This window comes from Lycium barbarum, chromosome 5 (genome assembly GCF_019175385.1).
Source record: "Lycium barbarum isolate Lr01 chromosome 5, ASM1917538v2, whole genome shotgun sequence".
NCBI lineage: Eukaryota > Viridiplantae > Streptophyta > Magnoliopsida > Solanales > Solanaceae > Lycium > Lycium barbarum.
The window spans coordinates 126,117,308-126,139,738 of record NC_083341.1 but is presented as its reverse complement, the minus strand read 5'-3'; the positions used below and the strand labels follow the sequence as shown (position 1 = coordinate 126,139,738).

General features: G+C 35.3%; 1 protein-coding gene across 1 annotated transcript; it reads right to left on the bottom strand.

The window, feature by feature from the left end:
* Positions 1-1,377: 1,377 nt before the first annotated feature.
* Positions 1,378-4,367, bottom strand: LOC132641437 (uncharacterized). Its single transcript, XM_060358435.1, has 2 exons — positions 4,203-4,367; positions 1,378-3,229 (listed from the first exon to the last, which is right to left on the bottom strand). The coding sequence occupies exon 2, from the start codon at positions 3,226-3,228 to the stop codon at positions 1,768-1,770; it is 1,461 nt and encodes a 486-aa protein (XP_060214418.1). The 5' UTR covers position 3,229; positions 4,203-4,367; the 3' UTR covers positions 1,378-1,767.
* Between the last annotated feature and the right edge of the window lie 18,064 nt (positions 4,368-22,431).

Here is a 22,431-nt window from a genome sequence, read left to right as displayed (position 1 = left end):
TATCGCACCTCATTTTCATTTGGGTTTATGCCAAGTGTTTAATTTTACATGGTTTTGTTCAAGAAAATGGTTGGAATATTGGTTAAACAACAATATACCTGTCTAATCTCACAAATGAGTACTGTAATCTCACAAGTGGGGATTGGGGGTGGTGTGTACCCTTGCTCAAGTAAAGCATGTTTGTAAAAGAAATGTTAAAAATAATAGAGAAAAGATAGGTGGAAATTTTGGCTGATCTGTGAAATGTCCCTTTTTTCAGGTTGTTATTTAGATTTTATCCCTATTTTAAAAGTTGTGCAAATCTAGTCCTTGTGAAATTATCCTTCAGATTCGAAGTATAAGTTTTGCTTATATATTCCTCAACCTACAAAATGGTAGATTGTTGTGTAATGTTTGAATAACTTGCAAAATTTTAGATGGTAAACGTTTTATCATAAGATTTTCAATTTGTTTAAAAGAAATTTGATCATGATCTAAAAGTTTACTAGGTTTGCAAGAAAAATAAAAGGAGGACTTACTGAACAAAGAAACAACTGTTGAAAAATCATTTTTTTGCGTGGATTGTCCTCCTTTTGGGGTGGTTTTTAATTTTTGTCCCTCAAATTGGTGGTCTTAAATTTTTACTCTTTGCCTAATACACCGAGGTTTTGGGTTCGAACCCCAGCTCAGTAAAAAAGAAAAGGAATTTCGCAAGACAGAGGTTTGAATTCGCAAGGCAGAATTTTGCCTTCAAAACTCTGCTTAATTTTTTTTTTTTTTTTGAATGAGCCGGATTCGAACCCCAAACCTAATAGTATTAAGTGAAGGGCAAAAATTAAAGACCATCAATTTGAGGGAGAAAAGTTAAACATCACCCCAAAATAAGGACATTCCTGCGAATTGCCCTTGAAAAATAGTGGGGAATATGTTACACTTTTTCCAGGGATTGATTTAGTATTGCATAGGCCCAATAAAGAAATGTCCTGTTCACTTTAAGTGAACATAGATAGCAACAAATGTCCCAAAAAGTTCTCATGGTAATGATACTAAAGCATAGCACAAAGGTCGGACGATGAACTTTGTAAATGATACGGGCAATTTAGCTGTCTTGGCTTATATTATGCCACCATGATAGTCTGACTTTGGAGCAGCCATTGCTCTTCCCAATGACAATTTTGGAATGAAATACGACTCCAGGAGTACTAGTAATCTAAAATATCTATATTGTGATAGTAGAATGAAAAAATTGTAAATTAATACAACTTAAAAGGTTCAAAATTATAGAATTTTGCACCGGACTACTAGATATGGAAAAGTATTTTAAGATCAATATGTCATCAAAATAAACACATCTCCACCGACCCCTTTTTGCGTATCAGCTCAGAATGGAAACATGCGTTCAATGAAGTGTTTCACATCATAATTCAACATATGTTCAATGAAGTGTTTCACATCTCAAATGAATAATGTCCAAAAGTTGGACTATTATCTGCCACTCCCTTGCATATTCAGGTGCAGTTCCCAGGAAAAGAGAACATGTGCCAGAAACATATCCTGTCAAACACTATAATAAATAAAGAAACAAAATAAACCAAATAAAGTGTACTCACTACACTTCCCTTTGTACAACAGTTAAATCTCGAGTAGGTAATACCAGAATAAACTATGAGGTAAATTATTGTGACCAGATTAAGCTGACATGAAGACCAATAGCTGCTCTCAGTTGTCCAGGTTTGGAAAACAATACATGGCGTGCTACACTTTTGTTAGACCCTATTAGTTTTGGGTCTAATCATCCCTTCCATTTGTTTCTTCAGATAGACGCATTTCACTGTTCTGTTCTGGTTCAGATGGAACCAATTTCCTGCTCTGTTCTGGTTCAGATGGAAGCCGTCCGTTGTTCTGTTCTGATTCAGACGGAAGCAATTGGTTCTTCTGTTCTGGTTCAGATGGAAGCAATTCGTTGTTCTGTTCTGGTTCAGACGGAAGCAATTTGTTCTTCTGATCTGGTTCAGATGGAAGCAATTCTTTCTTCTGTTCTGGTTCAGACGGAAGCAATTCTTTCTTCTGTTCTGGCTCGTATGGAAGCAATTCATTGTTTTGTTCTGGTTCAGACATAAGCAAATCGTTATTCTGTTCAAGCCGAAGCGATACATTTTTCTGTTCTGGTTCATATTGGAATAATTCAATGTTTTCAATGTTCTGTTCTGATTCAGACATAAGCAGATCGTTATTCTCTTCAAGCGGAAGCAATTCATTGTTCTGTTCTGGACTTCCATTTTTCACACCAAAAGCTAGTTGTATTGAACGCCATGCTTTGTGGTAACTAATGTTCAATCCATATCTCTTTCTCATTTCTTCCTTCACAAAATTTGGTGTCATTTCTGTTTCATAGTCAGGTAGAAGCTCGCGGATGTATTCGGATATGACCCTGGATGTTGCGTGCCGTTGTTGGTCAGGTTGTAACACATCAGCAGAGCAAGTATGGTTTTTTACATACTTACTAACCTTGAATAATGTAGAATCACGGATCCGTGATGAATGCAAAAACCAACGGCATTTGTCATCATAACACTTCAGATAATATCTTTTTTTGGTCGATCTGACGGTCTTGAATTTGAAGTGGTCTCTGATTGCGCTATTTGTGAAACATTTCTTCAGAGATTCTTTGTTCGCAAACAGAGATCCCACAACTATTTCATCCAATGAAGCATCTTCTCTCAAAACCAAACTTGACGACAAATCATCTCTTTTACTCCTCGACCTTTTTCTTTTTTTTGATACTTTTCGGTTTTGGGGTCGTTTTCTTAGTTTCATACCATGTGATGATTTTGTTTCCAAAGGTTCAAACTCTGATATTGGCTCAACCGGTATCGATGCCTCATCTCTTTCAATCTGCATTTCCTCTTGTTGTACAATATTGACTGCGGACAAAGAATTGCTTTCCTCAATATCAACAATGAAACGGGAAGTCTTGAACTTTGGATCATTCTTCAGCAAGTACATACAAGTAGTAACTTCCTCGTCATTTGTTACTAGCATCCCTTTGCTTGTTCCTAGATTCGTATCAAACCAAATATTTGCTTTAGTCTCACCCATTTTCAGTTTTAAAACCTGAAAAATCTTCTCTACAAGACCTTCAAACGTTATCCCGTCATTAACAAGAATTAGTTTGATTTCATGATCCAAATACTTGTAATCCGTAGTCCATTTGCCATTGTAAGCAATATAGATGCAAACCCTATCCATCCTGCATCAATTGAAACAACCAAACATAGTAAATACACCGCATTACAACAAACCCAATATAATCCCACCGATGAGGTCTAGGGAGGTAGTGCGTACGCAACCTTACCCCCAGTGATGGATCCAGGATTTTCACTCAGGGGTTCAAAAAAAACAAACAAAAGCTAAATATTAAAAATAATGCCGTCGATGGGAATCGAAACAAGGACACTAGAGACTATTCTGAACACCCTGAACCACTTGAGCTAATCTTTTGCATTTGTTTAGGATGTTCAAAAGTTCATATATGTACATAAACACAGAAAATCTACCCTATATACATTGTAATTTTTTGCCGAAGTTGTTCCTAATAGAACCTCGGCTCAAGGAGAGATGACAAGGAAGCAGTAATAACAACAAATAATAAGAAAAACGAAGTGAAAGAAACAAACACGTAGTACTAGATATCTAAGACTAAGCAAACGTAAAAATGATACTAATACTCAATGGTACAAAAAAAAAAAAAAACGCTCGGCAACCTACTAACCCTCTACCCTAATTACAAGTATTTTGGTGATCAAAAAGTTTTTTTTTTTTTTTTAACTTCTTAATCTTAACAACCAAACACACTAAATACTTGGAAGCAATCTCAGAAATTGTTTGTTGTAGATTATGTTGTTTAATTTGAGTAACAATGTTGTTGAAATTAGAATAGGTATGTTTTTTTTTTCTAATGGAGATTTTATCAAACACTTTATATGCATAAAGTAGCACCCTAATTTCTGCATTACAGTCACAAAATTCGCACCAAAATTCAACAAATAAAAAACACACTTTACATACCCATAACCCTAGAACAAGAAACAACTGCAACTATTAAATAAACCAAAACCCTAATTTCCAAAGAAGAAAAAAAAAAATCAAACACAAAGTATAGGTCTAGATCAAAGGACAAGATGAGCCAAAAAAAAAAAAAACGTAAAACATGAAATACTTACCTGTAATTACACGTAATTCAAAGGACCAGTTGTTGAAGTTTTATGAGAAGAAAATTTGGGGAAACATTGAACAACGGCGAGTAAGAGAGACAAAATGAGGTACTGGAATTTTCTAGGGTAAAGGGCTCTTCTATTTTGTCTCAATTGCGAGTATACATCCCTGTAGTTTAAAACCTAACAGTTATACCCATTTATAGTATGGAAATTTTACACAGGTATTGACTTGTATAGTAGTAATATTTTTAATTTAAAACCAAAAGTTATGCTCTTATATTTAGAGAAAAAATAGCTTAAACGGGAAATAATCACAATTTTTTTGGTGAGATATATACTCAGATTTCTAACAGATAAATAAGTATAAAAGAGATCCTATGTATTTAATTTTTATGAAATTTAAAAGGATATAAATGATTTTGTTGAAATTCTTTATTAGAAAAAAGAATATTTTTTTTCTAAGATACATGTATCATTGAAAATTCTTAAATAGGTAGGATCATAAATTATTTAATACTTAATATATACTCTAATTACGTAATAGTTATAACTTCCTTGCAATTTAGACATGTAAGTTATTTGTATTTTTTTATTATAACATTTAACTATATGGGAATTTTTCATTTTTTTTTTAGTGTGCTTGTTTATTATTCCATTTCAAAATGTCTTAAACTTAATTGGTTAGACGAACGTTTCTCTGTAAAGAATCTCCATTATATGGGGGGTTAAGTGTTATGAATAACATCACATCATTATAATTTGGCAACATTGTTATGATATATGCGATGTAACTATTTCATTTCATTTTAAAATATAGCAGTAGAAGTATTTAGTGTATTTTATCTAACTTTATGAGTGCAATACATGCGTCTTCAAAGGAAGGAATCTAAACCCCTAAAATCACCCATGACAAATAATGATATCCTACACTATCCTAATTCATACACGAGAAAAAAAAAATCTAGAAAGTATTACTAAAAGATCATGCACCTGGCAGTGGTGGAGTCAGGATTTTCTTTAAAGGGTTCAAAATATAAAAAATTAAATACACGAAGAAATCAAAGGGGTTCAATGTCTACTAAATACATAAAAAATAATTTTAACCATGCATAAACAGTGTAATTTTTCGCTGAATTAGCCCTTCCTCCCTCCGCCCCTGCACTGAGTATCTAAATCACAAATATAATCGAAGAAAAAAAAATAGAACATAATAGAACAGTTGCAGAAAATTAACTTGGTACTTCGTCGTTTTGGCATGCGGTTCATCAGAGAGTGACGGTGGTCGTGAGAAGAACAAGAATACACAATAACTAGATTAATAATGTTTTTACGGGAGTTGCATATAATTATCATTTACTCCCTCCGTCCCATATTAATTGTCCACGTTACTATAAATATTCATCCCAAAATACTTGTTCATTTATAAAATCGAGATGAAATTAATTAAGTTTTTCCTACTTTGCCCTTAACATTAACTAGTATACGTACCCACACGATGCGCTGACCGTTTCAAAGAAAAAAGAGAGGAGAAATAATAGAAAAAGATGTATATGAATCATGTGTGATATTGCAAATGTTATGTCTCATTTTTTTGTATCGGTATTATTACAAACTAACATTTTACTGGCCATTGCTTCAAGCAGTATAAAGTCTTTTATATCAATTGACTAACATTTTCTATGTATATGTAGTTGCTATTGCTTCATTACTGACCATTTCTTCAAACTGTAAAAAGTCTTTTATATCAATTGACTGCGATAAATAAATAATTACAAAGCAAATTGAATTAAACATAATATCATTGATTATGATTATTCTTTTATTACGTCCTCATAATTTCATTCAACACAAATATAAGCTCCAATATAAAAAATAAAATAAAAAACTTGATAATCATAAATAGAACTAATAATTATCAACAAAAGAGGGAGAAGAAACAACATTGGAATAAAGTAGAAAATATTATTCGTAAAAAATAGTAAAGACATAAGACTCTTATTTTAATTAGTTTTGTCTTACCATTCAAAAAACTAATTTACATATAGCACTTATTCTACAAGATGGAACTCTGTTTATGCAAAAATTTTAGTAAAAGAAAAAATTGTGATTAAAAAAATTCTGAAAAAGATACACTACACCCTTTCATCATGCATATGCAACTCAAATACATGTACAAACATGCATGTATATATATACTATAGATCTAACATCATACGTTGGACGCATCTAAGAGTCATATACATACATAATATATTCACAGTCATTCTTTACACAAATGATTCAGTAAAACTCCTTTATATATTTCGGTTCTCCATTATGCTTGTTGATTTTTCAAATATTCCTTTCGCATTTGTGAGCTATTTTTATACATCAGATCAACAGAAACTTCAAATTCCCTAATTTTATCTATGACAAAAGATAAATGTAGTATTAATTGTAAACAATAAAAAGATAAAAAAAAAATTAAAAAAAAAGTTAAATTAAGCATGAACAATATACCTTGACAATTGTGCATAGATATTTGATATATATGACATATAATCTTTTATCCATTGTAAAGATCCTGTATGACAAAGAAAATTATTATATTAAGATATAAGAATATGAAAACTATACTAATCAATTTATTTACTTGAACTATAATTAATCTGTCCTTATATTACTAAAGTCATGAGTCTTTTATTGGATGATTATTTGACAATTTTATTTCAAGATATAAATTCTCGTAAGTCGTAATTGGAAACTCAATGAGTTTAATTAATTATTCAGCTACAGAAATCAAACAATTTGAATTAATATGAGCTCCTATTTCTTCAAGACTAATCTTAAACAGTTAATATAAAAAATCTGATAATTTTTTTTAAAAAGAATCCTAAACGTGGCTTTGATTGTGGTTACACAATTTTAGGACTCAATATTTACCTTTTAACTTAAATTCAACAACGATTAGTTTAATTAAAATTTATTTTTTAGTTTAAATAACTAATATAAAAAATATGATAACTTCCAACAAAAGAGAGAGAGAGAGAGATAATCCTCAACGAGCCTTGAATAATGGCTGCACTGTTTTAGGATTCCATTGTGCATACATGGAGTAGTTGTTTCAACTGCATATATGTCTTCTTTAAAAAAAATATAAATATTTAATATATACAAAGATTAAGAGTAATATACATTACTTGCTTATGTTCAAGCCTGCTATAATCCTCCAAATAATTCTTCCTCTTGTGTGCCATTGAAAGTGATTTGAGACACATTAGATCAATCCATCCGTCAAAATGAAACAAAATAAATAAACATACTCCATTAAAGATGGTGATAAAAATATATACAAAGATTAAGAGTAAATATTAAGTAATATATTTTCAAAAAGCAGTGATAAATTATCGACTCAATACGATATATTCAAATAAAGAAAGTGCCATGAACCTCAACAAACATGGGCAATAGAAAGGGAATGCGGGTTGGATTATGGTGAAGAAGAAGAATAGTAGTGGCGACGATGTTATTTGTTAAATGAAATTGTGGAGAAGAAGAAACATCTGCGTCATTTTAAATTGGTGAAACTTGAACGCTACCAGAGGAAGATGAAGATGAAAATGCTCACAAAAACTTTTCTGATGTTATTTATGTGCTTGTGTCTGTTATGTGCATGCCTGTTTGCCGAGAACGTGGGATGGAAATAGGATACGTGCATTATGTAGTTAGTAAGTTTTCATTATCTTCTTTTGTCTTTTCTTTTAAATGTAAAAAATAAAAAATGTATCTTTTAGTTTAAATTCAATCTCATTCTCAACTTTCAAACTTTTCGGTCTCTCTTTTAACTTCCACTAGTAATCGTACCCGCGCGATGCGCAGATTGTTTCAAAGAAAAAAAAAGAGGGAGTGAGATAGTATAAACAAATGTATATGCACCATGTATGACATATTGCAAATTTTATATTTTCATTTTTTTTTGGATGTACCGACTAAAAATTTATTTTACTATGATATATGTAGCTGCTACTGCTTTATTAGTAACCACTTCTTCAAACAGTATACAATCTTTTATTTTCCATGGGCGAATATTACAACAAAATCGTTTTTCTTTCCATGGCTTTGCTCTGTTGTTTTCCTTTCTTAAATTACTATTGCGATCTTTTACAATACTGGAAAGAACAATTAAAAAACAACAAATAATGAAAATCTAACAACAAAATGTGTTATGCAAAGCGACAAAATTACTCAAAACCCGTGGAGATCATTGTTTAAATTAGGGTATATTTTTTACAGCAATGCATTTGAAAAATCTTCAATCAACAGAAATAAGCAAGCTGCGACTTTGCATCTAAATTCTGAAAGTCAAGAAGAACTGTGCAAAGTTATAGCATCAAACAGAAGGAACTAAATAAAGAAAATAGCCTTCAGATAGCAGTAATGTCATCAAAAGAACTTAAAATAAAAATGGACAAAAATTGAGGTGTTCAACTTTATGTATGTTTTCTACTATTTAGGTAGGCGGCTAGAGTGATATGAATAGGTTGTAAAGCGAAATAGAGGCGAGGTGCCATAGTTTTGATGCATACTTCTACAACTTGTATACAAATATGGAGAAGCAATTTTGATTTTAAGATAATACACATTTTTATCAATGTCATCAGCTCTCTCTCTCTCTCTCTTCCCTCTCTCAACGGTAACAACAACTCCCCACCCCACCCCACCCCCCTCCTTCCTGGCAGCGAACCACCGCCGGCGGGTATACTTTTCCAGCCAGGCCCTCTTCTTTTTCTCTCCTTCTCTCTTCTCTTCTCTTCTCTTTTCCTTTCCTTTCTTTGTTTTTTTTGCCTCTTGTCTTCTCGTTTCTGCACTTGGAAACCTCCGCCAGTGGGTTTCCGGCGGTGAACAGTGCTCTGGCGGCGAACAGTTTTTTTTTGTTTTGAAATTGTTTTCACCTGGAGTTGGTACCTCCGGTGGCTCATATTAATTCATGTGTCTTTTAACCTGGTTAAATCTTGCCTGATACACATTCTTGACTTAAAATTCTTGCCTTTATTCCTTTAGCTTATAGTGCTATCTTTCTTGTCATAGTAACCTGACTTGCATATAGTCTCTTGATAACTGTGCTTTAGTATTGATTCTTGTTTGTTTTAGATAAATCTTTGATTTTCTTTTATTTCCCTTAGTGGCTATAGTGAGTGATGGTAGACTAGGGTCATGTTCTCGGTCGGGGACGGGGGCTAGGGTTAGAGGGGGTAAGTGGGGTCAGGGAGCGTCTAGGTTGAGAGCAGGGTCCTGGAACCTTGAGACTTTGACGAGGAAGTCCATAGAGCTAGTTAAGATTCTTAAGGAGAGGAAGATTAATATAGCTTGCATCCAGGAGAGCAAATGGGTAGGATCTAAAGCTAAGGATGTGGACGGGTATAAGTTATGGTTCTCGGGTAAGTCGATGTATAGGAATGGGGTAGGCATTTTAGTAGATAGTGAGCTAAGGGACCAGGCCGTAGAGGTTAGGAGGGTCAATGACCAGATGATGGCGGTTAAGTTAGTTGTGGAAGGGTTTACCTTGAACATTATTAGTGCTTACGCGCCACAAGCGGGCTTGGACGAGGAGGAGAAGAGGCGCTTTTGGGAGGATTTGGATGAAGTGGTGGGAGGTATACCGCCCACCGAGAAGTTATTCATAGGAGGAGATTTCAATGGACACATCGGCTCAACCTCGGGGGGTTATGATGAAGAGCATGGAGGTTTCGGCCTCGGAGTCAAGAATGGAGGAGGAGTCTCACTTCTGGATTTCGCTAAAGCCTTTGGATTGGTAGTAGCCAACTCGCGTTTCCCGAAGAGGGAGCAGCACTTGGTAACCTTTCGTAGTTCGACGGCTGCGACGCAGATAGACTTTTTGCTCCTTAGAAAAGAGGATAAAGGTCTTTGTAAAGACTGCAAAGTCATTCCGGGTGAGAACCTTACGACCCAACATAAGCTTTTGGTGGTGGATTTGGGGATTACAAGGAAGAAGAGGAAGAGGGTCGCGGATGACCTGCCAAGGATCAGGTGGGGGAGTCTGACTTTGTCGAGTGCCCAGAAGATGGGGGAGAAGTTGATGGCTATGGGGGATTGGGAGAGTAGGGGGGACGCCAGCAGTATGTGGGATAGGACGACGAGCTGCATTAGGGAAACAGCTAGAGATGTCCTGGGAGTCTCGAGAGGTCGCCGTGGTAGGCGACGTGGGAACTAGTGGTGGAATGGAAAAGTCCAGGGAAAGGTAGAAGCAAATAAAGTGGCGTACGCGAGGTTGGTAGACAGCAAAGATAAGGAGGAGAAGCGGGCGAATAGGGAAAGGTATAAGATTGCGAGAAAGGAAGCGAAGTTGGCAGTTTCGGCAAAAAAAACGGCAGCTTTCGAACGTCTATATGCAGAACTAGAGGACAAAGGCAGGGATAAGAAGTTGTTCAGGCTAGCCAAGGTAAGGGAGAGAAAGGCACGGGACTTGGATCGAGTAAAGTGCGTCAAGGACGAGGATGGCAAAGTATTGGTAGAGGAAGCTCTCATTAGGCGGAGATGGCAGTCATACTTCCATAAACTCTTGAACGAGGAAGGTGAGAGAGACATTGTGTTAGGAGATTTGGAGTACTCTGAGAGGCGTTGCGACTTTGGGTATTGTAGGAGTATAAAGGTGAAGGAGGTTAAGGATGCTGTTCCCAGGATGCGCAGGGGAAGAGCTACCGGTCCTGACGAGATCCCTGGGGAGTTTTGGAAGAGTGCGGGCAGGGCAGGTTTGGAGTGGTTGACTGGATTGTTTAATGTTATTTTTAAGAAGGCGAATATGCCTGAGGAATGGAGGTGGAATATGATGTTCCCTTTGTATAAGAACAAAGGTGATATTCAAAGTTGCAACAACTATAGAGGGATCAAGCTGCTACGCCACACTATGAAGGTATGGGAAAGGGTGGTGGAGATGAGGGTGAGAAAAGGCGTGCCCATTTCAGAGAACCAGTTTGAATTCATGCCGGGGCGCTCGACTACAGAATCCATCCATCTTGTGAGGAGACTGGTGGAGCAGTATAGGGAGAGGAAGAAGGACCTGCACATGGTTTTCATCGACCTAGAAAAGGCTTACGACAAAGTGTCAAGAGAGGTTTTATGGAGATGCTTGGAGGCCAGAGGTGTACCTGTAGCGTACACTATGTTAACACCCAATTTTGTCCCGCCTCTCCTCCAAAATATCTATTTACGCTTCTAATATTTTTGGCAACTTAAGAAATAATTATTTATATTTTTACTATAATTATTAGCTTTTATTTATACCGACATTTCATTATTCTATTGTGGTCACTAGCTGTTATTATTTTGTTACCTATCCTTATCATTATTATTATTATTATTACTATTATTATTATTATTATTATTATATTTATTATTATTATTATTATTATTATTATTATTATTATTATTATTATTATTATTATTATTATTATTATTATTATTACCAGTATTATTACAATTTGCATTTCATCATTTTTACCATCCTATGCACACGCATTGCATTCATTTTCGCGCAATCAAATAATAGCGTTTACTTACTGTTGGATTTCAAATATATTATTGCACGGCTATTACGACGTCATTTTATTTTTATCTGAGTACTAATAAATACATACTTTTATATTAGGGGATATTTTAGCACACTTAGTATATAATTAATTAAAATGGGTCTTTTATTTAAATTTAGAAGCCAAACTATTTCTTTCATTCAGTCCATATTTTAATTCATCAACCCAATCCCATAAAACCAACCCACAAATCATTTTAATACCCAGCCCAACATTCTATTCATCTACCCGACCCAACACCCTATTCGTCTACCCGACCAGCCCACATTTTAATTCACCCCAGCCCACATTTAAAATCGACCCAGTCCATTAAATCGTTTAACCCGACCCGGCCCAAGTCTCTTATTTCACCCAACCTAACCCTAAAACAAAACAGATCAACGGATCCGCCTCCCTCCTCTTTTCTCTCTCTTCCCGCTCCTCTCTCTCCTCATTCCCTCTCTCTTCATCGACCAAAATAGCGATTCCACAGTCGCCTTTCGCCTCCCCCAGGCCTTGCATGGCCAAATTGGGGAATGAAATTAATGTTTGTACCCCCCCCCCCCCCCTCCCGGTCAGTTGTCAACGATTGAAGGTTTGTCTTCTTCGTTCCTTCTCGACTTTCGATCTGAAAACTTTAATAGGTTTCGTCCCCCTGTGAAGGTAAATCGTTCCCTTTATCAGTTGCTTTTCATTTTCGGGTACAAAATCTTAATTGATTTTTGTCTCCTTATCCGGTTGTTTCAGATCAGTGACAGGGAGTATTCAAACATTTTGATTTGAAAATATCCCGCCCAATTTTCATTTTAGAACCCAGGACAAACCCTAGAAATGGGGCTATAAATAATCGTTTTCGGAAAATGGGAGAGGAGGTTTTTTTTAGCCATCTTGAATACCCTAAAAATACAAATCTTTAGCCGCTTAAACTACTCTTCAAAAACATTAGTTTTAAATCCGCTTTACATCGCCTCAAGACACTAAGTCCATTTTCTGTTTTGTCTTTGGAATTTGTTCGGGTTCGGATCTATATAAACTCGGAGAGTGGTGTTCGAGTGGATATCGAAACCTTCGCCTCACTTCGCTGCACCCGAAGAAGGTAAACTTTCCTCCTTTTAGCATAATGCCTTCAATTTACTGTTTATGTCCGTATGTTTAATATTTGGTTGCGTTTGTTTAGATTAGTCTACGATTAGTCTTAATAAGTTTGCTTTAGGTTTAATTATTGTTGTTAAGTTGTTGGTTGTTGACCATGGTGTGGATTAATTGGTTTTTTTTATGTTGATGTTGGTTCACATGAGTATACCTAACTAATTTTGGCAAATAGATATAAGTTTGGAACCCCTTGGAAATCGCTAAATGCTAACAGTATCTGCTCAATCATGACTAGTTTGGTCATTTGCCATTTAGTCAAGTAGTTGGTCAATCTGTTAGTTTTCATGAGATTCTAACCTGTCCAAATTTAAAAGAGTTTGCCTTATCTCCCAAACTGAAACAGTGTGCTTGAAGACTTTATTGGTCATCCTCACCTTTTTTTTTTTTTTTTTAAATTATGATGTTTCCCAAGACATGTTTCGGCCAGTGCCTTCATTTTACTTGAAGTATGGGTTTTGTAAATCTTCATCATGCTAATCTTTTTCTTTCTTTTTGTGCATGACCATCGCATACGAGTCCGAGGGACTCGTCTTCTTCCGCATTTGGTGTTGGGCTTAATATTCTCGGGTCATCCCCCATCAACTCTGTCCACAGCAAAAATAGAAGGCAAAGTTCTGGGCCAAAGCCCAATAGGCAAGAGCAGCCGTAGCAGTCTATTAAAAAAAGAACGACTGGGCCAAAGCCCAACAGCAGTCCCAAACGGGCTGGCCCATTTGATATTATTTGCCCTTTTATTTTATTTTGTACATTTAACTTGTATTATGCAACTAACCCTTTATTTCGTTTTATTTTCTTAATTTAGAGGAACCTTAGCGAAATTATGGGACTTAGTTTTAGTAATGGGTAGTTAATTTGAGGAAAACCAACAATTAATTCCCTAAGCTTCATTTTCTTCTTTTTATATTAAAGTTATTTATAATATCTTAATACTTACTTTCCGAATAATTGATTTTCAAAATAGCATGATTACATATTTTGAATTACAAGAATTGTGTTTATTTTACTATCCTAAAATTTCAAACGTCCCTAATATATAAGTATTAATCCAAGTTATATTTATAAATATTTTAGATTGATCCGATTATACATATTTAGCCAAATATAGCTAAATAAAGTTAAAAAAAGAGAAAGAAAACTCACCTCATCTTATATCCTATTTATGGAATAAGTCTAAATATTTTACATTACCATATGCATATAATATAATTTTATCCCAAATTTAAATTTGCTAAAGCCTTCTTTTAAAATAATTCTACTTATATGCAAATCATTATATTTTGCAAATTTTAGTCCAAATGGCATTATTATTCAAAACCTTAACAACATTTATAAGTTTTATTTTAAATGGCATTTGAAGTTTCCTTTTATGCAAGATTATTATATTTGGTACAAGCCTTACTCTAAATAGCATTTTTAAAGTCTTGGCAATATTTATAAGTATTATTTAAATAGCATCATTATATTCTTTCTTCAAAACCTTAACAACCTTTATAAGTCTTATTTTAAAATAGCCTTTAAAGTTTTTCTTTTATACAAATTATTATATTCTGTAAATTACATTATTTTCTTATAAAAACTTTGGGCAATATTTGTAAGCCATTTTTAAAATTAAACACTATATTTAGCCTTAATTAATTAACCTAAGTTTAGCTGGATAACCGTAGTTAACGGATCCTAGAGGATGCCTAACCCCTTCCCTTTAGGATAATTAGAACTCTTACCTAGAATCACGCTAATTAAGCAGACCATTAACGAAGGTTTAGTTAGGTTTTACCTTAGTTAATAAATTAGGTCTAATTCACCATTAAATCAATTAGGTGATGACTCCTTAAAATAAATAAAAATAGGAATCTCCAATATGTTATACTCTAATTTAACTCGTTTAAAATGGAGTATAACACACTAGGGTGATCAAGGACATGTATGAGGGAGCCAAGACCAGGGTAAGGACAGTGGGAGGAGACTCGAAGTACTTCCCAGTGGAGATGGGATTGCACCAAGGATCAGCTCTTAGCTCATTTTTATTTGCTTTAGTGATTGATTGTCTGACGCGACGAATTCAAGGTGAGGTGCCATTGTGTATTTTATTTGCGAATGACATAGTCTTGATCGACGAGACACGCAGCGGAGTGAACGCTAAGCTGGAGGTGTGGAGACAAACTCTGGAGTATAAAGGGCTCAAGTTGAGTAGGACCAAGACAAAGTACATGGAGTACAAGTTCAATGACGTGACACATGAGTCTGGCGTGGAAGTGAGGCTTGGCACCCAGGTCATCCCAAAGAAAAGAAGTTTCAAATATCTCGGGTCTATTATACAAGAAAATGGGGATATTGATGATGATGTTTCACATCGTATTGGCGCAGGGTGGATGAAATGGAGGCTTGCTTCAAGAGTGCTGTGTGATAAGAAGGTGCCACTAAAACTTAAAGGCAGGTTCTACAAAGTGGTTGTGAGACCGACCTTGTTGTACGGGACAGAGTGTTGGGCAGTCAAGAGCTCCCACGTCCAAAAGATGAAAGTTGCGGAAATGGGAATGTTGTGATGGATGTGTGGGCACACCAGGCGAGATAGGATTAGGAATGAAGATATCCGGGATAAGGTTGGAGTAGCATCAGTGGAGGACAAGATGAGGGAAGCGAGGCTGAGATGGTTTGGGCATATGAGGAGAAGAGGCACAGATGCTCCAGTGCGGAGGTGTGAGAGGTTAGCTATGGATGGTTTCAGAAGAGGTCGGGGTAGGCCGAAAAAGTATTGGAGAGAGGTGCTGAGACAGGACATGGCGCAGGTTCAACTTACCGAGGACATAACCCTAGATAGGAGGTTTTGGAGGACTCAGATTATGGTAAAAGGCTGGTAGGTAGTCGTTGTTTCGATCTATAGTCTATTGCCCTTTGTTTCTTGCTACTATATGTGGTTTCTTGTACTTCGATTATCTTATTTATCTGTGATAGCTACTGTTCCCTTTTTTCTGACTGCTTTATTTTGACTTATTCGCGTTCTTTAATTTCATTTGCATTCTGCTTTGAACTGCTTGTGCTTATCTAACCTTTCTCGTTGTGATTTCTCTTAAGCCGAGGGTCTTTCGGAAACAGCCTCTCTGTCTTCCGAGATAGGGGTATGGTCTGCGTACACTTTACCCTCCCCAGACCTCACATTGTGGGATTTCACTGGGTATGTTGTTGTTGTTGTTGTTACAATTGTATCAATGTATTTTAGTACCTCAAGTCTACATATTCGTAGAGACCGAAAAGTAGGAACAATCTTGCTAGAAAATCCAGCACTCAGGACCATCAACTTTCTTTTATTTTTATGAAAATGAAAATTGTCTTATAAATAGAATAGCACAAAGATTATGAGTCCAAATTATCTCCCAAAAAAAAAAGGAACCAAAAGAAGGACGGTATCAATCTAACTAATGCTCTATGTTAACATGTAGTAAGAATTCCCCTCTATGTATAAAATATAATTTAATTTGCACCAATGGAAGGTGAATAGCTATTGTCATATTAAATCTTCAATGTTGCCGATTTTTCCTTCAAAAACTCTTTTTTTTTTTCCTTTTTCTCCATGTACACCGTCATATTTTAAGCTGGGATGGTGTTCCATATATTAATGTAGGAAATTCCTGCAGCCTGCCTCAGGATTTCAGTACTTTAGAGGTAGTTCCTGTCATTTACACTCTATAATATGAATAAATGGGGAATTTATGATTTTTGTCATAAGAAATTTATCCTTACCATTTTTCAGCATTACAACTCATTTAAGGTGGTGTCTGCCCCATGTATTATGAATGGGATTATTCTCATTGCGCAAATATAGTTACTAAACCAAAAAAAGGAATCGATTAGTTCATCTAGGTATATATCAAGTCGATAAATGATCAAATCCTTAGAGATATAAATAGCAGAGAAAGAGATCCACCATCAGTTCTTGCCATGCTGGGTATGTAAATGATTAGCTAAGAATATTTAACTCTCTGCAAAACATAACAGGTGTATTAACACGGAGAACACCAGGCTATCAAATCAAAAATCATAAATCACGTGTTCTTTGAAATCATTCGTTTTCCGTTACACACTTACACTCACGTTCACTTGCTCGTTTAGAATAAAAAATCATTTCTTAACAATATTTCTAGTATTCATAACACCTGGCTGTTCATAGTTTACCTGATAGTGTAAAATACTTTGTGAGACAGTGCACAAAACTCAAACACTTTTTCGTAATAGTTTAGCCACACTTCCGTGACCTTTTACTTGCAGTGTATTAGGAGTTTATTTCTACTGCATTAGTTGAACAACTAAATGATAGTACTTTCTTAACAACATCCAACTCTCACTATCAAAAGAGAGTAAAAACATTTAATTAATGCACATGTTTCCTCAGAAGTGAGAAAGACAAAAGGCCTCTCCGCTTCTTTCATCCTTCTTTTATTTCAAACTAATCATATAGTAGCAAATTGATTATGAGCGTTATAACTTTTAATAAAATAACGTCGTTGCATGCATGTCAGAGATATTTATTCAATACCTGAGGAAGAAGTACCAACAGTTTCGAGTTGCATCACCAACGACATCCTCAACTCCATTAGGAATAACTTTAGCACCAGTTTGAATTGGAGAAACTCCAAATTACTTACTGAGTGTATGTTGTCGGCAAGTTTGATAGATAAGTCAAGTCATCAAACTTCCTTTTGAACCTTAGGGTACAAACTGACGAACATTCTATTGTAACAGAGATCAACTGCCATGCTTGTGTTCTTCAATTTTCCATGAACAGATGCAGCCATTCAGTTGAGAATATCCCTGAGCATTCTCCACCGGTCATATGAATATACAAACATTAACAGGATTGTATCTGTAAAAGATTGGGGAAGCAAGGCAAGCCAGATGATAAATTTGGTCAACTTCATTCAATAAATAGTGGCTTGGTAACATCTGCATGTATGTCATTATTATATGAATATAAAGACATAATGATTAAAGAAAACTCTTTAGGAGCCAAAAGACACGGAAAAAGGATTAGCGAATGGATTAGTTGTAGAAACTGCTCAAACATACTCCCAAGATAATTGTGGTAAAAGAGATATTTGAACGTGTGCACAAAGACAAGATAACCCGCCATTAAGAAGTTTTAAACAGTTGACTTTCAAAACTGTAGGCATTAAATTCAAATATTCTTATCTATAAATTTACATTCAAAATTCTTAAATTCAAATCACCGGATTTGGTAGAAGTTTGGTTCCACTACCATAGGACATTTTAATTTCTATTATAAAAATTTGAATTATTTCTATTATAAAAATTGATATATCAATTCAAGAATTTTTAAAGTTAATACTACCCAAGTAGAACGGTTATAAAACTACAGAAATAGACGTTTCTAGCGGAACGTGAGTCATCCATGTTTTACAAGTCTATCTTTCAGTTCAAATCCAATTGCTCTGAGTTAGTTTATTAATTTGTTTTTTTTTTCTTCAATTTTTTGTTCAAATTAAAAAATGCGTAGTAGTTCAAAATAAGTTCCTTTACCCCCAATTTGGATGGTGGTTTCCCGTTGTTCATTAATGTATGGTTTTCTATGAAACCATGTTTATTTCCATTATTCTTAAAATTATGTGGTATGGTGTTGTAAATCCGTGGTTCATGCCATGGTTATATAACTATGAAAAGTTCTAATTTTTGTAACCACGAATTTGATGGTTTTTTCATGGTTACGTATTTTATTTCCCCATTATACCCCACCCTCCACCATCCACTCCACCCCACCCCCACCCTACCACTCACCCCCACCTTACCCCTACCCTACCACCCACCCCCACCCTAACCACCCCACTCCTCTGCCACTTACCCCACCCTACCAAGTACCACCCACCCCTCCACCACTCCCGCCCATTACCCCCACCCTCATCTCACAACCACCCACCCCTCCACCACCCCACCCACTACCTACTTATTTTTTAAAGTTCCTATTTTGTTTTAATATATATAAATTAATTTCTAATTAAGAGTTAAGGGTATTTTAGTAAACTTACAAATTATTATACAGTATCATACGGTCAAACCAAACAATACAAATGTTATTAAACTACAACAAACGATACAGTCTATCCAAACGTTGTGTTCATTAATATAGTACAATACAATACAACACCATATTGTACCATACCATACTGTACATTAATGAACCACGGAAACCAACCATCCAAACAGAGGGTTAGAGAAAAACAATATTGAACCTCCCATTACAATGTGCGTACTGACTAATAAAGCATAATTCAAACATAAAACTGCAATGCGGAAAACAAACAACTGGCAAACCTTAGATAAAGGACAAATAATTCCGGTAACGCTATCGAATGCATTCAGACCCGACCACAAACTCATGAAACCATTATAAATAATTATTCCAAAGAAGGAGGAAAATTATGTTTATCTATGGATGAGAATTTGTTATTCCTTTTGGTCACACAACAAGGCGAAACTTCAAGTTTGGATGAAAACTAAATCCTGCTCTATCTCAAAAAGAGAATATGATAATTGGGAGAAGTCCATAATCAGAAACGAAGAAAGAACAATTTAAAAGCAAGTTATGAAATTTTTACCTCCAAATGTCTGTGTCAAGGTTATATCTGCACTGCGCTCCTTTATCACGCTGAGACTACAATACTCTTGCAGCCAAACATTAATCACAGTTGAAGCAAATTATTTCTTTTCCGCATACTTTCTCCAACTTATATGTCCATTTTTCTTGCTATGCAATTTGGTGACTCAAAAGTAGGGGTGGGCGTTCGGTTCTTCGATTTGGTTTTATCAAACTTCGGTTTGGCTATTTCGGTTTCGATTTTTTGAAGGTGGATACCGAACACCGAACCAAACTAGTTCGGTTCGATTTCGGTTTTTTCAATTCGATTTTTTTGATATGATATTAGAAGCGATTTCATTTACACTAATTCATATTCTCAAAAGCAACAAAACATTAAACTAATAAATTAAAATTACGGAAAAGGGCCTAAAATACCCTCGAACTATTGAAAATTGAGCAAAAATACCCTCCATCCACCTTTCAGCCCCCAAATACCCTTATCATCCACCTATTGGGTCTAAAATACCCTTATCACCACCTATTGGGTCTAAAATACCCTTATCACTAACAGAATCTTTTCATTAAACACGTGTCATTTTTCTATTGGTTGAATTATAAAATTAATTAAACTAATTAACTTTTGCAATATTGACCAGATAGTGTCCCCCACCCCCCGACCCCCCCCCCCCCCGTGATTTTTTTTTTTTTTTTGAAAAAAAAGTTGACATTTTTTTTTGCACCCACCCCGCACCCTACCCCTCCCCCGCACCCCTACCCCCCCCCCCGACGCAAAAAAAATTAATATTTTTGAAAAAAAAAGTTTTGACGTTTTTTTTTTGGGTTTTTTTAGCTGGGAGGGGAGGGGGGCGTAGGGTGCGGGGTTTGGGGGTGGGGGGAGGGGGAGGGTGCGGGGTGGAAAAAAAAGTCAACTTTTTTTTTCAGCTGGGAGGGGGGGGAGGGGGGGGGGGGAGGTGTAGGGTGCAAAAAAAATATTGTTACGCTTCTCAACTTCCTAGTAAAAAGCACAAGTACTGTGAAATGTTTTGATATATTAAAATGTCTAATGTAATTGAGTTACCAAAAAAAAAAAATATCTCACCCTAAAAAACATGGTATATTTTCAACCAAAAATCTAAAAGGCACAAGTGTAAACTACAATATTTTTTTTGCACCTCACCCCGCACCCTACACCTCCCCCGCACCCCCCCACCCCCTAAAAATCTAAAAGGCACAAGTTGACTTTTTTTCCACCCCGCACCCTCCCCCTACGCCCCCCTCCCCTCCCAGCTAAAAAAACCCAAAAAAAACGTCAAAATTTTTTTTTCAAAAATATTAATTTTTTTTTGCGTCGGGGGGGGGTAGGGGTGCGGGGTGGGGTGCAAAAAAAAAATGTCAACTTTTTTTTCAAAAAAAAAAAAAAATTCACCGGGGGGGTGGGGGGTCGGGGGGGTAGGGGGGTGGGGGGCACTTGGGTTATCTGGTCAATTAGTTTAATTAATTTTATAAGCCAACCAATAAAAAAATGCCACGTGTTTGACTAGAATATTCTGTTAGCAATAGGGGTATTTTAGGCCCAATAGGTGGATGGTAAGGGTATTTGGGGGCTGAAAGGTGGATGAAGGGTATTTTTGCTCCATTTTCAATAGTTCGAGGGTATTTTAGGCCCTTTTCCGTTAAAATTAAAATCAAACAAACAGCATACATAAGAATAAAAAACCATAATCATAATATAAGATTACTAGTTGTTATATACATACAGTAAGAATAATTAAGAAAACACATAAAGGACATACATTAATTCTAAAGACACATCCTAGTTACCTTTCTTTGTTAAGGATATTTGATTTTCTTAAAAAGTGAAAAATTAGGGATACAAAAGCAAAAGAAAGCTTATTACAATTGAGTTTTTTTGGGCTTAAATTTAATGGGTTTGGACTATTTTAATTATTCTGGGTAATGTATAAATTTCGATTTCATCAAAGTTCAGTTCGGCTATTTCGACTTCGATTTTTTTGAGAACACCAAACACCGAATCAAACTAGTTCGGTTCGGTTTTTTGAAGTTCGGTTCAGTCCGGTGTTTCGATTTTCGATATTTATGCCCAGCCCTACTCAAAAGTGAGTAGAGAGAGAGCACAAACTGAGCATATCATATTCGAATTAGAAATTTTAGATTTCTAGAAAGTATGAATGTTGGATTAGAAAATTCCAAAGTAATATAATTCTTTCATGGAGTCAAATAGATCTAATAATTATATTCGTTTGCGTGTAATAATACTAGGAAATATTATAATTTTAAACCTTTTTGACCGACCTCAGTTGGTACTTCTTTTCCACTCTGTAAAACAGAGGAAAAATGAAGGAGAACAGGGAGAAATAAGAGAAAAACGACAAACATGTGTATATACGCAAAAATTTGTAAGTAACTCACATTGAATTTGTACTCGCAAGAGCGCTAATCTTGAAGATGATATTTTTGGTTTGAAAAGGTACCGCAAAGACGTAGCCTTTCTGATTTTTTTATTTTTTTTAGGAAGTTGCAGCTGATCATTAATATAGTACTCTTGGAAACTGTTTTCAAAATATATGACTCTTTAAGTTCTTTACAGGAGTTTTTTTCTAGCTACGTCTAAAAGTGGGATAGAATTTGTTTCAGATTTTTTTTATTAAGGAATATTTTCAAACTCCAAATTTTTTGAAGCATTGTCCTAAAATGTGACAGATTTCAAAGTCTACTTATGCCACTTGGCTGAATGTGGTGCTTTTTTCCTTAGCTTTTAATAATAGATTGCTTTTTAAAGTAACCAATATTGATTAGAGTGCAATTAATTAGATAGAGATAAGATAATGTAGTAAAAATAAACTTTTATTTATGAGTTTTTAAAGGACGTGTAAAAGGAAAAGTGGACAAGTAATATGAAACGGAGAGAATA

Excerpts from the sequence above, each read along its gene's own strand:
- LOC132641437 (XM_060358435.1), bottom strand. The coding sequence starts at position 3,228 with ATGGATAGGGTTTGCATCTATATTGCTTACAATGGCAAATGGACTACG.